The sequence below is a fragment of the Macaca nemestrina genome, chromosome 3 (assembly GCF_043159975.1).
Source record: "Macaca nemestrina isolate mMacNem1 chromosome 3, mMacNem.hap1, whole genome shotgun sequence".
Classification (NCBI taxonomy): domain Eukaryota; kingdom Metazoa; phylum Chordata; class Mammalia; order Primates; family Cercopithecidae; genus Macaca; species Macaca nemestrina.
Window position 1 is genome coordinate 37,984,577 of NC_092127.1, and position 16,012 is coordinate 38,000,588.

General features: G+C 48.1%; 1 protein-coding gene across 6 annotated transcripts in view; it reads left to right on the forward strand.

Annotated features, from left to right (window-relative positions):
* Positions 1–16,012, forward strand: part of LOC105463473 (glutamyl-tRNA amidotransferase subunit B) — an 86,138-nt gene that overhangs the window by 58,342 nt on the left and 11,784 nt on the right. For all 6 annotated transcript variants that reach the window (XM_071092940.1, XM_071092941.1, XM_011710582.3 and 3 more), the window contains one exon: positions 8,738–8,871. In XM_071092940.1, the coding sequence (XP_070949041.1) occupies positions 8,738–8,871 (134 nt within the window). The remainder of the gene's footprint in view (positions 1–8,737; positions 8,872–16,012) is intronic.

The following is a 16,012-nucleotide window of genomic DNA, read 5'->3' on the forward strand; positions in this document are numbered from 1 at the left end:
ATATACATTGTACCCAGTAAGTATTTGTCATCCCTTTTTCCCTTCCCACCCTTCCAAGTCTTCAGTGTCTGTTATTCCACACTCTGTGTCCCTGGGTACACATTATTTAGCTCCCACTTATAAGTGAGAACATGTGGTATTTGATTTTCTGTTTCCGTGTTGTTTCACTTAAAATAGTGGCCTCCAGTTCCATCCATGTTGTTGCAAAAGACATGATTCCATCTTTTTTATAGCTGAATAACATTTCATTGTGTAGATATACCACAACTTCTTTATCCAGTCATCCGTTGATGGACACTTACGTTGATTCCATATCTTTACTGTTTTGACTAGTGCTGTGATAAACATTTGCATGCAGGTATCTTTTTTAAATGATGATTTCTTTTCCTTTAGCTAGATGCCCAGTAGTGGGATTGCTGGATTGAATGGTAGCTCTATTTGTAGTTCTTTTTTTGTTTGTTTGTTTTTGTTACTTAGTTTTTATTTCATAATCATAAACTTAACTAGTATTTGTAGTTCTTTAAGGAACCTCCATACTGTTTTCCATAGAGGCTGTACTAATTTACATTCCCAGCAACAGTATATAAGCATTTCCTTTTCTCTACATGACCTCATTTGTAAAGATTAAAGAATAGAAATGTTGAAGCTGAAATCCAGGCATTCGGATTCTGAAAAACGAGAGATTCTAATAGCATAACAAGTTTTTCTCGGAGTCAATATATCAGTAGTCGTTATTATAATAGAATGATCAGAATTATATGCGTGTGCATTATTCTTAGCAAAATCCTCCCCAGCTGGTATCCATGGGGCATCTCTTCCTAAACCCTGTGCTTGACTTCACTCAGAGAACACAAAAGCATTGTAGCCATTTGCCTAAGCAGCCTAGAAAAGGCTGCCTGCTTCTAGCATGCTCTGCAAGTCACATTGTACCACTTTTTAATCTATCCTTACAGCAACCCTCTGAGGCAGGGACTGCTGCTCTCCCCATTTACAAGTAGGGAAATGTAACCTCCCCGGTGCAGTAACTTCCCCAAGCCCATGTTGGAGCCACGTTTAGAGCATGCTGACTTCAAGGCCCAATCTCTTCATTCCTAAGCCCTGCTGCCCACTTGCTTATGAAATGTACTATAATGTCAAACAGAAATAATGTTTTTAGTTAATTGCTGTTGGTGGTCACTTTTGTTTCATTAGTGGAGAAAGTAGAGTTTTTACTTTTGTCAACGTTCATGCCACTAGCGTTTTGTTCTGCACAGTCACAGAACATAGATTCATTTAAAAGTTGTTACCACTCCTATTGGTTTTTAAGATGCCAGACTGCCCTATAAATAAACATAAAGCGCCATCCACTGAATTTAGTGAAAATCAGTCAACGCCAATGAAAAGCAGAAATCATGTCTATTTTCCAAGTGGAAAAATAAAGTTAGAAGAAAAGTAATGTAAGCTGTCCTCTGCAGCTTTATTTATTGTGTTTCTTAAACCTGCTGCTGGAGGCACTTGAGTCCTGTCTGAATCATTGGGAAGTTCCAGGCACAGTGACTCACACCTGTAATCCGAGCACTTTGGAAGGCCAAGGTAAGAGGATCCCTTTTGGCCAGGATTTCGAGACCAGTTTGGGCAACAACATAGTGAGACCCCTGTCTCTACAAAAAAAAATGTTTTTTAATTAGCCAGCCATGGTGGCACACACCTGTAGTCCCAGCTACTTGGGAGGCTGAGGTGGGAGGCTTGCTTGAGCCCAGGAATTTGAGGCTGTAGCAAGCTGTGGTCGTGTACTGCAGTGCAACCTGGGCAATAGAAAGAGACCCTGTCTCTAAAATTTAAAAAAAGAAAAAAGAATCTGAAAAGTGTCTCCACGTAGGGCAGAGTTTGTGGCTTGATTTTGCCTGGTGCCTCCTGTCCTTCAAGCCTGGCATGTAATGGGCACTTGGTAGGAAGCAGAGATGAGCTCACAGGGCCCTGGCTGTGCATGAAGTCAGTAGATGGGAAGATCTGAAGCTCATCTGTGGGAGATTTCAGTGGAGGAAGCCAGAGCATCCCGAGTTGAGTGTTTTTTTGAGGGCCTGCCACCCTGACTACAGTGCCAGATGCTAGTTCCAAATGTCAGTGCTTCAGCTTTTCCACCTCTCTCCGGAGCAGCCCTACAGGGCATGGAGTTAAAACACTGACTCGGGGACAGACACCCTTGATTCCACATCTGACCTCTGACACTTTGGAGCTGGGAGGGCTCTGCAGGGTAACCGGAGCTGTTTCCCTCCCCAGCTGAAAGAGGGGGTGATGACTCACTTACCCCGAAGATGACAGACACAGCCACATCTTCACTGAATCTAAAAAAGCCTAAATACAGCCAAGCAGACTCCAAAGAATATGCCGCCAGGGACAAGAGTGTTGACACCAAGCAACACGCTAAAATGGTTCTTTGAGAGCCACGAAAGGCAGGGTTGTAGAAAAATCCAGCATGGCCCCAGCGAGACTGTAGAAGATGTGCTTGCGAGCCCTCGAGTCAGCACCCTGGGCTGCCGTAGGCTTGTGTTTGTCTTTATAGTCAGCCTCAGGATGTGTCATCTTACTTACAACTTCATTCTCTCCAGCTGGTTCTTCCACTTTTAAAATCATAATCCTTTGTTTCTGACATCATGGAAAAGGTGAAGGTGTCGCCAAGGGACAAAGAAACAGAAAAGATATGACTACAACTGGTTGTTAAGTGGATTGTTTTTCAAGAATTTTCCATTAAGTGGCTGGTAAACTAGAAATGACCAGGTTTGCTTTCTGGATGAATTGCCTATAAAATAATTTCCCGTGATAAATATCTATATATCCCATATGTAATACTTTAAAGCTAATAGTATCTAAAACCATATTGACTGGTTTTAGACTGGCCAGACTTACTGAGGTGCAAAGTAACTCACCTTCTAACTACTGTTGAAGGAAAATCCATTTGGCCAACATCGTCAGGCACCATATTTCATCTCCGTGCAATTTTCAAAATTGATTTTACTCTCCATTTTATAAAAATTGCATCCAGAGCTTGCTAGCTTAAGGGTGCTTTTACAGTGACTCTATACACTAGAAAAGTAACCAAGTTTTGTTCTGGTAAAGTTGAATAAAAAGATGTATCATCTAACTCTACTTCTGTAAAACCAGCCGTTCATTTCTTTTGGATGCAAGGGATGAGGAGCTTTCAGAGGGGAAGATGCTCTAGGCTCAGAGCCATGTGACCCCTCAGGATCCTGCCCAGTAGGGAGACAGTGCAGGGAGGAGTGCCAGCCTTGGGGACCCACAGGGGTTCTGTCCCCAACCCATCCCAAAGCCCAATTTCCTGTGGAATAATTTCCTTTTCAGGATAAATACATATTATTTCAGGTTTCAGGCAGATCTTGGAGGAAGGGAGCAAATCCTCACTGCCTCTGTTGCTGTTTCTAAGCTCCAGCCAGAAAGCTCCTGTTGAGCAACTCAGGTTCCTTCCACATGGGGACAATTTGGCAGTGGTGGTGTTTGGCGCACTGGAATGTGACTACAATTGGAATTGATTTCTTGACAACACACTGCCTGTGTCCCATTCGTGCAGATATAGCCTTTTAGCTGTGCCGGTCTGCTGTCAGCTTGTAGTACCTGAATTTGGATTTTGATTATTCGGGGGAAGTTGTTATTCCCAAATTGGTTTCCTTCAGCATCTCCCCTGGAGTTACTGCATCTCAGAGGATGTAAGGTCATTTTCACGTTAGTCTGAATATCCCCTGAATGGAACTGGTGCCTGAGTTGAACTCACGATCTGTCTACTTCCCGGCTTTGCTGTGAACATAGCACAAGTGAAATGGTTGGGACCAAAGGTTTGCTCAGATTGTAGCGGCTCCCAAGCCCTGCTGGGGAAATGACCCAGGAATAACAATCGTGGGGACCAGAACAGGGCCCTGGACCCCTAGTTGTATGTTGCTTGGGAGAACACACCCGTGGTGTTTGTGGGTCCATTTCAGAGCCTCTGCAGATCCCTGTATTCTTGCCAGCAGCAGTGGAGGTCCTGCATTGTTCTAGCTTTCTCCTGACACTCTCGAGGGGGTGGTCGTGTTTCCTGTGCCAGCCTCACACCACCAATTAACTTCCTTTTGTTTTCTCCACTGACGAGGCCTCTCTAAATGAGTAATTTTTCTGTTCACAGGAGCACTCGCGGAAAGATTTTTGCAGAGGCTTCTTGTTTCTGTGAAAAGCGGAAGGCGCACCAATTCACATCACCCACCCAAGCCACCGCCCCACTGAACATTCTAGTCCTTAGCCTTGTCCTGACGCCTGCTTTCTGGCTGAGAGCCATCACTGTTCTGGGCCTCTTTGCTTCATTGCCATCCCCAGCACTAGCATTTGGTCTTATTTTCAGGGCCATTTTTTTACATAGCTGTTGTATTTGAGTTTTGTTGTTCTCACTTTGTAGGAATGACCAAATCCACAGGAATAATGACACAGCAGGGCCTGCGTTGATTCGCAGGTGATGAGCCTCCTCCAGCGTCTGCACACATGCTCAGCAGCTGCTCACCCCAGCACCCCGCTGCACAGGGGACGGATGCAATTCCAGTGTGTGCCTCTGCAAAATGACACCTTGTGACATGGGAGAGCCTTGTCCAGTGGAAACCCCTGTGGTTCCATCTGCAGATGCAGAGCCTCTGTGTAGTCAGCAGCTCCCATCACAGGCATGACCTGCCCAGTTAGGTAGGAGTTACTCTATTAGAGGAATTAGAATGCAATAATAAATAAAATACAATATGCTTAATACCAAACCAGTATGAGAAATAACAGGATTTGTCCTGATCAGGATTGTGCAGTGTCCAGGTCTGGGTGTGCTCACAGGACCTCTTCTGGGGCAGCAGTAGCGTGGGGAGGGGATGCAGAGGCAAGGCAGGGGGCGGGAGAGGGGCAGAGGAGCTCTGGCCGCCCTCCGTCCCCAGGGCCCAGCATGGTCTGTGCGGTGGGCGTGCAGCTGTCTTCCTTCCTGGTCTGGGAACGGGTGTGTGTCGTGCCACAGCTGAGTGCCACGTAGCCTAGGTGTACACTGGCAAAGGCAGAAAGTAAACCTGCCATTTTCTCCTTCTGATTTCAAAGTTAATTTCCTTGCAACATTTTTAATACGTTAAGAACCTTTGAACAGCTGGCAGCTCTCAAATAGAATAATGGAAGTGTGGGACAGTGCTTTCTTCAGATGAGCTGGCTGCCTCCCATTGTGCCTGGCACTCCTAGGTGCTGGTTTCAGTCCCCAGGCAGGCAAAGACCATGCCCTTTCCTTCCTCAAAGGCAGAGCCACGCAGAGGTTAAAAGCAAAACTGCAGAGGTTGGTCCTAATTCTGGTGCTCTCTTGCTGTGGGACCTCAAGCAAGTTAGTGCCTCGTGTCCTCATCTGTAAAAGTCCTGAGAGTGCTGAGCTCAGACAGTTGGTGCTGGGATGAACTGAGGTAATGTGGAGAGTGTGTAGACGGTGCCTGGTGCCCATCACCGCTGCTGCTGTAACTCTGGTTATCACTGTCCTCAGCAGCAGCGGCGGCCTCACGCAGCCACCCACAGGGCCCGGTGCTGAGCTCTGTGTCTAGCACATATTCAGTAGATACTCTTGAGCACCTCTGACTAGCCCAGAATGGTTCATCTGGGGTCCCTTGTAGCTGTCGGAACACTCCCTGTCACATAACCAGCTGTTCCTCAACTTGCATTCTTCTGGGCTGCTTTTTCTTCTCCGAGTCTGCCACTGGGCAGCTGGCTCTATCAGGTTTCCTTCTCGTAAATAAATATAGTCCACCTCGTTTCTGGCCTATCATCAGCTTCACAGGGTGTGTGACTTAGAACAAGAAATGCAGTTGAGAAATCAGCCTTCATCGTATTCCAACTGGAACGTCTTCCAGCATTTGCATTTGATCATCTCTGAAGGTGGGATACAGAAGACGGCTTCAAGGCAGGTTGCTCCCAGGGCCTAGTGCAGGGTAGAAAGGTTCCTTGCCTGAGCAGGCAGTGGCGGTGAGCAGGTCCCTCTGCTTTGCCTCACACCAGCATTGATCACCTGACTGATCATTAGTAATCAAGGATTCCTGTTAACGTCTGAGAGGCGGAGCTGGCCGTGGCTCTGGGTGTAAGTCAGTGCTTTGGGAAATTTGATTAAAACGTGAAAAAGATGTTTCCCAGTCATAGAGCTGTGTAGATTGTCAGGTATTATACAAAAGACAGGACCAGTCATGCCTGCTGCTTTAGCCATCTGAAGGAACAGTTAGAGTCGCAGTCAGCCAGGGGACTGGGCTGTCTGTGTCGCCGAAGTTGCAGTTCTGTCGCATGTAGGGTAGATTGATCCCGAGGCGAGTGCTTGCTTGTGGCTTTTGAGGAGGACGTTAAAGGTCCGCTACTGCCGTGGCCTTTCTGCATTGCTCTTCATATGATTTTTATGTAAGGGAATTACCGGCTCACTGTTTTTCTGAGAAAACCAGATGGCTGCACTGACATGTTCACCAGAGACTTCCGAGATTCGTGCCAGGCTTATTAGCATTTGCCAATCTCATGGAAAAACTAAGAAGACGAGGAAACTAGAATGTGTGTGTTTCTTCCCTGAGAAGCGGCTTCTGCTATGAAGAGCAGAGCGGGCAGCCCATGTGCGGCTTTTATTGATCCATCATTCCCTGGGTGGCTGCGGCTCAGCCTCCTTCAGCCCCGCTCCCTATAGCTCACCGTATCACCACCACAGATTTTCCTGTCTGCTTTAAATTGTGGACTGAAACCATGTATCCCCTAGTGAAGTACAGTTCCAGCTCAGAGAGGCTTCATCACAGCGCTGACATGAAAAGACAAACAGAAATCTGACTTGCCGTGTTATCCATCCAATAAAAAAACCACCCAAGGGTAGAGGAATAGATATTCATCACGTCCCAGCAACTCAGCCAAGCCTGTGAGTCTGTGAGTTTAAGTGCAATATTTCTAGGTGGATTTGGAAAACTCTTTCCCTGGCAAAGCAAAGAGTTCTCCTGACAGCTCGTTTTACCAGTGGGCCAGCCTGTCTGGGTTAGAACAAAGGGAATTCTGCCCGTCTGATTTGGGCCAGATAGCAGTTTTCTGCTTCCCCAGTGATTTGTGTACTCTTGTGGAAGTTTGAATACTTTTCCATAAGTTAAGCACAACTTCCTCTTCATGCTGCCTGGCTCTGCCTTTATCTGTAGTCAAGCCTGGGCTGCCGAGGTGGCCTCTGCCCTGGTTTAGCATGAGCAGAATAATAGCACTGGCTTGAAAAGAGATTCAAGAGATGATTACAGGATTATTCAGTAGGCTTGTCACCAGAGAATTTATCTGTTACAAAGAACATGTAGGGTTTTTTGTTATGGAATTTCTGCTGTGCCTGTGTGTATGTTCCAGCAGCTACAATAGCTACACTCGGAGAGTACTTTTGGTAGTATATCTTGCTTCTTCCCAGTATCTCATTTTTTCCAGAAGGTTCTTTTGGTTAAGGAAGGGTCTCTGAAAGGCGCATGGGTAGGAGCCTTAGGTGCAGTGTGAACTTAAAAGGAACATTTCAAAAAAAGTGTAGTTTGATTTGAATTTCTGTGGGTAAGGGAAATCTGCTACTTAAAATGTATATCCTCTGAATTTGGAAATTTCAGCCTTCCCTTTCTGAGCAGCACAGTTTTTATTTTTCTTATTGAAATAGTAGGACTTAGCTAAATTTCTTGATTGTGTCAAATCTATCTGAGCTGGCAGCAAGCTGTAGTATAGAATGTGGTAGGTGCCTCAGGGCTGATCATATGCGTAGTTGTAGTATTTAAAGGTGAACATGGTATGATAAGAATGCGTGCTCCTGTGTGATTTCCAACACACATACATGCTGACGGGAGACCCCAATGCCGTCTGCTGATGTTAGGTTGGTGCAAAATTACTTTTGCACCAGCCTGACACCGAGCATCTGCCATGGCCTACATGGACTTAGCTGTAGCTATTCCTTTAAAAAGGAGAGCACAGCCCTGACTAGTGGGGCTGACAGTCCAGAGGGGGAGAAGTGGTACAGTCTTGATGGAACAAGTCTCCAGCTGATCATTTTCCCAGAACACGATGAGAGGCAGGGCCTGTTGTACCTGGCTCAGCTCAGAAGGCTGGGAGGCTGCTGCCCCATCTACCTGTTATTAAGTGGCCTAAGTGGGTGACATGTGTCCCTGTTCTCCCTCATTTTGAAAACATTTCAGAACCATTCCTGTCTACTTCTTGTCATGATGTGAAGATCAGTACAAGTATGATCCACTTTTGATTTTTCACAGGTAGAATATTCTGTTTGTTCTTTCTTTATTTTGTTTTGTTTGTTACCCTCTTTTCTAGCAATTACTAGGACTTCAGCAGAGGACAGGCCTGGAAAGAGAAGGGGCATTAAAGTCAGGCCAAACATTTTAGGCCTAGTTTACAGCTCAGGGATGGAGACTGTGGGTTACACACAGCAGACACAGAGAAAGCAAGTGAGTTTGGAGGATGTGGAGTTTTACCATCCCTCTGGCCTGCAAAGTCGGGGCTCTCTAAAATGCGTTTATCCTTTTGAGAAAATGCTATGTAAATGCACAGTGACAGTAGTAGAATAGTTGTCATTAGCTGAAAGTGATCAGAATTTTCTGGTGACATCTCAGGGTTTAGCAAAGAAAAAGTGGCTGTCTCAGAGGAGGCAAAGGGTGACAGTTTCAGATTTGCCTTCAGAATGCTGATCTTTCATTTTTGGGAAGGCTTTATGTAATTTTCTTTTTTTTCCTAACAGAACGAAGTCGGCCTACTGGAGTTCTTCCAAAATGTGATAAAAGAAACTAGGGCAGAGCCAAAAAAGGTGACTAGTTGGGTCCTCAACACTTTTCTGGGCTATTTAAAGCAACAGAACCTCGCTGTCAGTGAGAGGTGAGTGAGGTCTGGGATTTCTTTCTTCCTTTGTGATGTGCCCTGTCCAGAAGCACTGGAAATAGGGCAGGTCCATTTTCTGGCTCCCCCCGTTCTCCCTCAGGATATCCTGACATGACACAAACATCCCCTGTGGATTCCACATTCTAAATATGTTCTCTAGCCCATGTAAAAATATGTTTATTCCTTCAAATCTGTGACTGTCCACTGTGTCCTTCACACTGTGTGGGAGGCTGGGGGCACGAAGATGAACGAGACAAACATTTACAAACTCGTGGAGGATACAGATCTGTGAGGAGGCAGCCACCCCTGGGTGATCCTGTCGCTCCAGAGGCACGCACGGGGTGCTGGGAATGCACAGAAAGGGGGGCTGAACGGACGCTGGGGAACCAACCAGGGTTCCCCTCGGGAGGGCGTGTTTGAGCCATGCCCTGAAGACTAGGGAGAATCGTCCCACAGTGGGAGGGACAGATCGTGCAGACAAAGCAGAGTGGTGTGCAGCTCAGAGACCAGCAGGCAGAGCAGGCTCAGGAATGCCAGAAGCTGCAGGGGCCTGAGGCAGGCAGGTGGGAATGGTAGGGACAGAGCTGCAGAGATGACCAAGGGCCGCCTGGAGAACTGTGTCTGCCTTTATCACCAGCTCTTGTAGCCATAGACTACAAGCTCATGCCAGTTTCACACTGAGGAAGTGCAGTGTGGCTCACTCAGCTCAGGCCACTATACCAGCATTCCACAGACTGAGTGGCTTCAGCAATATGTCTTTCCATGATTTTGGAGGTGGGGAAGGTCCAGGATCCGGGTGCCAGCTGACGCAGTCCTGGGTGAAGCCCGCTGCCTGGCTCACAGATGTCCTCACATGGCAGGCAGAAGTGGAGGGGTGAGACAGGAAGGGGGAAGGGAGAGGAGGCCCTCCAGTCCCTTCTTACAGGAGCCCCATTCCCACCATGGGGACCATACCCTCGTGACCTCTTCTAGACCTCATTACTCCTCCGGGGCCCCATCCCCTAAAACCATCGCGCTTCAGTATAGGAATTTGGGGTGGGACACAAATATTCAGTGTCTGAGAGCAGACTGGAAGCAGGAATTGCATTTGGGAACCTCCTTCAGGAATGCGGATGAGAAATGCCCCAGGCCTGAGCCAAGGTGGCTGCGGCTGGGCTGAAGTGAGCTAGGCCAAGTTGAGAGCAATTATCTCAACTGGCACAGCTTCCAGATTTCTTGCTTGGGCAGAGGTGAAACAGAGGGCAGGCTTTTTCAGTGCAGGAGGAGCTAAAGGAAGAGGAATAAACTTCATAGGCCGGGGGTGAGGGAAGATGCCATATTCCATTTCAGACGTGCTGACTTCGAGCTGCCTGCGGGCCAGACATTCCCCTCACGAGGCTAACCAGTAGGCAAGATCTATGAATCTGCAGCTGATAAGATCTTGGAGAGGTTTGCAGTTGAGAGTTCTCATTGGTTCATTATTCAGCTCGTGTTCACTTAGCCTCTGCTGTGTGCTAAGCCCTGTACCCAGCATGAGCAGCACAGTTCCCGGACAGATGCTGGCCCTGAATCAAAGGACAGGCAGCCTTGAAGCTGGTGGCTGCAGCCAGTGATGGGGGCGCTCTGAGAGGGGAAGAAGGTAGCAACTAAGCTAAGAGCTGAGGAGAGGATGAGCAGAGACAGGCCAAGGTGGACGGGGAAAAGTTCCAGACGTGGGGAACAGCACGTGGAAAAATCTGAGGTGAGTCTGGGCATGAGAGTTTAGGGAATCCAGGGACACAGCACAGTGTAAGTGGAACATGGACTTAGCAGCGTCTGTACTTGAAGCTGTTGGACAGATGAGAACTTTCAGGGAGAGTGCAACGTGCCAGGGTGGCTGGGGAACAAACCTGAGGCTCTCTAGCCTTTAACTGGGAAGCATGGGCAGAGAAGAAGGAAATGGAGGCGCGATGGCACAGAAGTAGAAGGAAAACCAGGAAACCGGGCGGGGACTGGTGACACAGAAGCCAAGGGAAAAGCAAGTTTGAAGAAGGAAAGAATGGGCAGTAGGTGTCACTGTGGGGCATCAGGAAGAGAGTTCCCAGGGGCACATAGGCAGGCAGGTAGCAGGGCCCTTGCAAGCTCCCTGGGGCAGGGGGAGTCCAGGCGGGGTGGGTGTGTCATTGTCTCAGCAGCATCCCGGGGAGTGAAGACAGACAGATATTGACAAATAACTCCCAACAGTTGTTTGCTCAAAAAGGTTAACTTTAGATGGTGTCAACTCCATGTTCAGCCGCTGGCTAGGAAGGCACACATCCCTGTGTTAGGGTGGCCCGGGCGCGAGTTCCCTTCCCGACGCAGCTGCTCTGACCTTCAGTTTCCTCACTGTAAAATTAAAATGGCAGGACCGGCCTCAGAGAGCTTTTCAGGGGAAAATTCACAGTACAGGCACATGTGGGCCTCAGTGTCAGCCACCTTCTCTTTGCCAGGGTGTGCTAAATGCCAAAGCACCTGCCACCGTCCTGAAGTCCTGTGGCATCTGCTGCCTCTTTGTCTTTTTGTTTTGTTTTGTTTTGTTTTGTTTTTTAGACAGCGTCTCACCCTGTCACCCAGGCTAGAGTGCAGTGGCACAATCTCTGCTCACTACAACCTCTGACTCCCAGTTTCAAGCAATTCTCGAGTCAGCCTACTGAGTAGCTGAGATTACAAGCGCCCGCCACCACACCCAGCTAATTTTTATATTTTTTTAGTAGAGACAGGGTTTCACCATGTTGGCCAGGCTGATCTCGAACTCCTGACCTCAAGTGATCCGTCCGCCTTGGCCTCCCAAAGTGCTGGTGTGAGCCACTGCACCCGGCCTGCCTCTTGGTCTTTCATCCCTGTCCTCCCGGGCTTGGCCTCTCCTTTCAGAAATTCTGCTGTTTATATTGAAAATACTGTGGCCATTCTGTGGAGGCAGGAGTTTATGGACGGGATACAGCTCTACCAGAGCCTTCAAGGCTGGACGGGATTTGGTGAGGTAGAGGGCAGTGCCTACCTGGAGCCCAGGTGCAGGAACGGCAAAGAACTGGCATGACTGGGAAGGAGAGAAGCGTAGCTGGCAGGAGCAGAGGGTGGAAAGCGGCCAAGAGCTGTGGCTGTGTGCAGAGCCAGAGCTGAGCCGGAAGCCTCTGGAGAACCAGGGGAATTCAGCCGTGAACTCATCAGGTGCAGAGCCCCGCCCTGCGGTGTGTGGGGATGACCAGGACCCGGTTCTAGCCCCACAGGTGCTGTCAGCCTCCTGGGGAAGACCACAACTTGTGCATAATTTTAATTCAAGGCGGAATGGGATGCTTTCAGTGTTAGAAGTAAACACAGTGCAGTGGGAACAGAGAGGAGGGAGATTCACACTAGCCAGAAGATTCCAGGAAAGCTCCAAGAAGATGAGGTGTTTGTGCTTCTGGAGGAAATAGAAATGCCTTAGCTTTAAACTTACAGTTTTTCTATGTTGTTGGTTAAAATGTATGGAATTGCTGAACTTTAGTCTTGGAAGAGACCTTAGGGATCTTCAGCTTTTTCATTTAGCAGATGAGCAAACGGAGGCCCTAGGAGATGAGGTGACTTGCCTCAGATGGCACAGCCACAAAAACTGGAAGCCAAGTTGCCTGGCTTGTGATCAACAACTTTATATGTAGGTCTGTGAGATTAGGAGTTTAACAACCATTTTGGTGGCCTCTAAAGGAGCTGAGAGATAAATTAGCCTGTTGAGTGAACCTGGAGCCCCTGGTATTTACCCAAGCAGTTCATAAGCACTAAAGTTTTAAGAACCTGAAGGGTACCCAATTCTAAATAAAAGTAAGCTTGGTTGTTCCAAAATCAAGTAGAGGAAGCAGGCAACAGTTCTGTTTTACAGTTTAAATGGAACAGGGACTGAGAAGCCAAAACCAAACCATAGCAGCTCTTTTCCTACACAGTTCAAAGAACGTTTAGCTGGACTGATATACTAGGCTACCCATAGAGCAAACATTACTGAACAGCCTCAGCTACTAGGGCTAATGTTCCCAGAGCTTAAAAGGACAGTAGCTGCAAAACTAACTAGAGTCTCATAGTGACACCCAGGCAGGGAACACTCTGGAGATCCAATTGGTAGAGAATGATTATGTGAATTAGCATTCATCTTTAAAGGCCTCTCAGAAGGCTGATGTTTGAAGGGTCCAACCTCTTGTTGAACTTGGCTTTTTAATTGAGTATATTGCTTTGAAAGGATGGTTTACAATTTCTGAATTATGAGTAACAGATTTGGTTTAGTTAAGAAAGTGGACATTGTAGATTTCCTGACCAAGTATTTTGTGGTCAGATTAGGCAGGTACAGCTCTCCAGTTGTCCAAGCCAGCTGAGTGCCCCAGTGTTTCAGGTGAGCTGCGGGCAACAATTCCTGACCACTGGAGCAGGGAAGGATTTTAAACCAAGAAGGGACTGGAGGTGAGAGGAAGATGTGTCCCACAGCATGAAATGTAGGCTAGCATCCAACGATGGGCTGCAGGCATTGGAAACCTGTTGAGCTCACTGTGGCCAGACCCACAGCAAGTCAGAAGTGGTGGTGCTGGGAGTGCAGAGGGCAGGATGGCTGTGATTAATGTTTGGAAGGATCACTAGGATCTGGTAAGAAGGTACTAGATTTTTCAGGGAGTAGGTAATGAATAAAGCAAAGATAACATGATAATCTGCACTCTGGTACCTAGAAGCATGGTGTTGTCACCATTCGAGACAGAAGGTGGGTGTTGGGAAATGCAGAGGAGCTGGTCTGTGAGGAAGACAAGTTTGGTTTAGAAAAAGGATTGGGAAACTATAGCATGTCAGCCTCTGGCCTGTTTCTGTAGAGCGTGTGACTAAGAACTGCTTTTACCCTTGTTAAGACAAAGAAGCATATGTGACAGAGGGCACTCACCAAGCCTCAAATATGCACACTCTAGCTCTTTCCAGAAGTTTGCCGTCCTGGTTTAGAGCACATTGTCTGGGTGTGAACGGGCCTCTCAGGAGGTGGTTGAAGTCAGCCAGGGAGAGAAACGGGACCTGAGGCAGCAGCAGCAGCCCTGGGCATCCTCCTCACGACTAGGGGTCAAGTCAGAGGACCCAGCAAGAGGGCACCGGAGCCACCTGGGCATGAACTGCAAGGAGCAGCAGAGGGACAGGCAAGGAAGAGGAGGAGATTCCAGAGGCCCAAGAAGGGGGTTTCACCAGGAACTTTCGGTGCAGCCCCAGGAGTCAGGGCGCAGCGGATGAGGAGAAGCTGAACGTTTGGCCACAAGTGACGGGGGTGATTTTTAAGAGAAGAGCTTCTGTAGAGGGGTGGGCACAGAATCCAGATGGCATGTGCTTCCTCAGGGTAGCTAGTAGCCACTGGTGCTAGATCCTTATTGTTAAAATAAGGCAAGAAACTGGGCAGACGCAAGTGACTGCAAGGTCAGCCAAAGGCATTGTCAAGATAGGGAAGATGGGAGCATTTGTGAAGCTGTGAGATTCAAGCCACAGGACACAGGAAACCAGCATCTTTGGTTCGGAGGAGTGGCAAGTGTGGGGTTCTGAGCGGGGGTGGAGGGGTTGTCTGATGGAAGAGGAGGAGGAGAGTGCCCTAGAAAATTCTCAGCTGTGGCTCAGCTGATGTCCTTGTGAAATGGGAGGTGAGGGCATGTGCAGAGGAGGGGAGCAGGAAGGGGGCTGCGTGGAACGGGTGCTTGGTGGGGCACCAGCTAGGGGCACCGTGAAATCCTCGAGGTGAACACAGAATCCTTATGCGCAGCAAGTACCTCCTAGAGGCCCAAGTCCCAGTGTCTTCCTTCTTGCATCGTATTTTAACAGAAGCAGAGAAGGTGGACTTTGGGCCTGAGATAAGCTTGGGGATTGGGACAGGCAGCACGGTTCATGGGGTGTCGGGGGTGGTTGTAGAAGCATCAGTGTGTCTGCTCTCATCGTCCAAGCTGTAGACGGAGCTGTGATCCTGAATGAGCTCTGAGGGACTGGACAAATTGTGGAGCTTTGAAAGAGCCCCTTTCCCCTCCTCTGTCGATCCGCGGCCTCAGAGAATGGGAGGGAAGAGAGCAGCATGCAGAGCTGAAGGCCGCAGTGTCAGTTTCTTCTTCAGCGGAGACGCATTCACTGTCCGGAAACCAGTATTGCCTGACAGCAGCAAATTAGTAGCCTGTGCTGCTGCTGCCATTGCGTGTCGAGTCTGAGGGTTTATTTATTTAGCTGATGTTGGGGTCTTTCAGGGTCGGTGTGACAGGTACTGATCTTTGTCATCATGTGACTCAAGTTTAGCCCTGGCATATGTGGAATTAGCGTGTGCAGTCTGCCAGACACCCTGTGGGTGTGAGGAAGCCTGTGACACAAACATGATGACCTACTGTGTGACAGGCATTGTAGGGACAGAAAGGTGATGGAGAGATCCCAAGTGTGATTACGTCAGTGGAGAGATTCTGTAGTCTAAATTTATGACCCAACTGATGAATTAAGGTCCTTAGATGAACTTCTCAAAGGTGACATTATTTTTTGTTATTTTGTGTTCCTCTTCCGTCCCTCTCCCACCCCCAGGTCTTTTATGTCATTGCTGTGGTCTGAATGTTCGGATCCTCCCCCAAATTCCTAATCCCGACCCCTAAGGTGACGGTATGAGGAAAGGGAACCTTCGGTGGACGATTAGGTCATGAGGGAGGGGCCTTTATGAATGGGATTAGCTGCCTCATCAGAGAAACTTCTGAGAGCTCCCTCACTCCTTCCACCACGTGGGGACACAGCAAGAAGGTGCCACCTGTGAGAAAGTGGACCCTCACTAGACATGGACTCTTCTGGCGCCTTCATCTTGGACTTCACAGCCTCCAGAGCAGAAATACAGTTCCCATGGTTTATAAGCCACGCCGTCTCTGGTACTGACCTGTTAGAGCAGCCCAGACAGACCAAGGCAATCAACTCGTATAGGGCTAGGGACCTTACCTTTGCACATTGAAGAAATCCAGTTCCACCTCAGTGCTTATCATGGGTTCTACACACAGTCTGCATTCTAAGATAATGGGCCATGGTATTTTCTAGGATTGCAGAACATCCAGGCAACCCATGCTTTTAGAAAAACCGGCCTTCCTTTTACTTGTCAGTAGAGGTAGGAGGTTTATGAGTGTGTTTAGCAGCCTCTGCCCCTCCTCCTTTT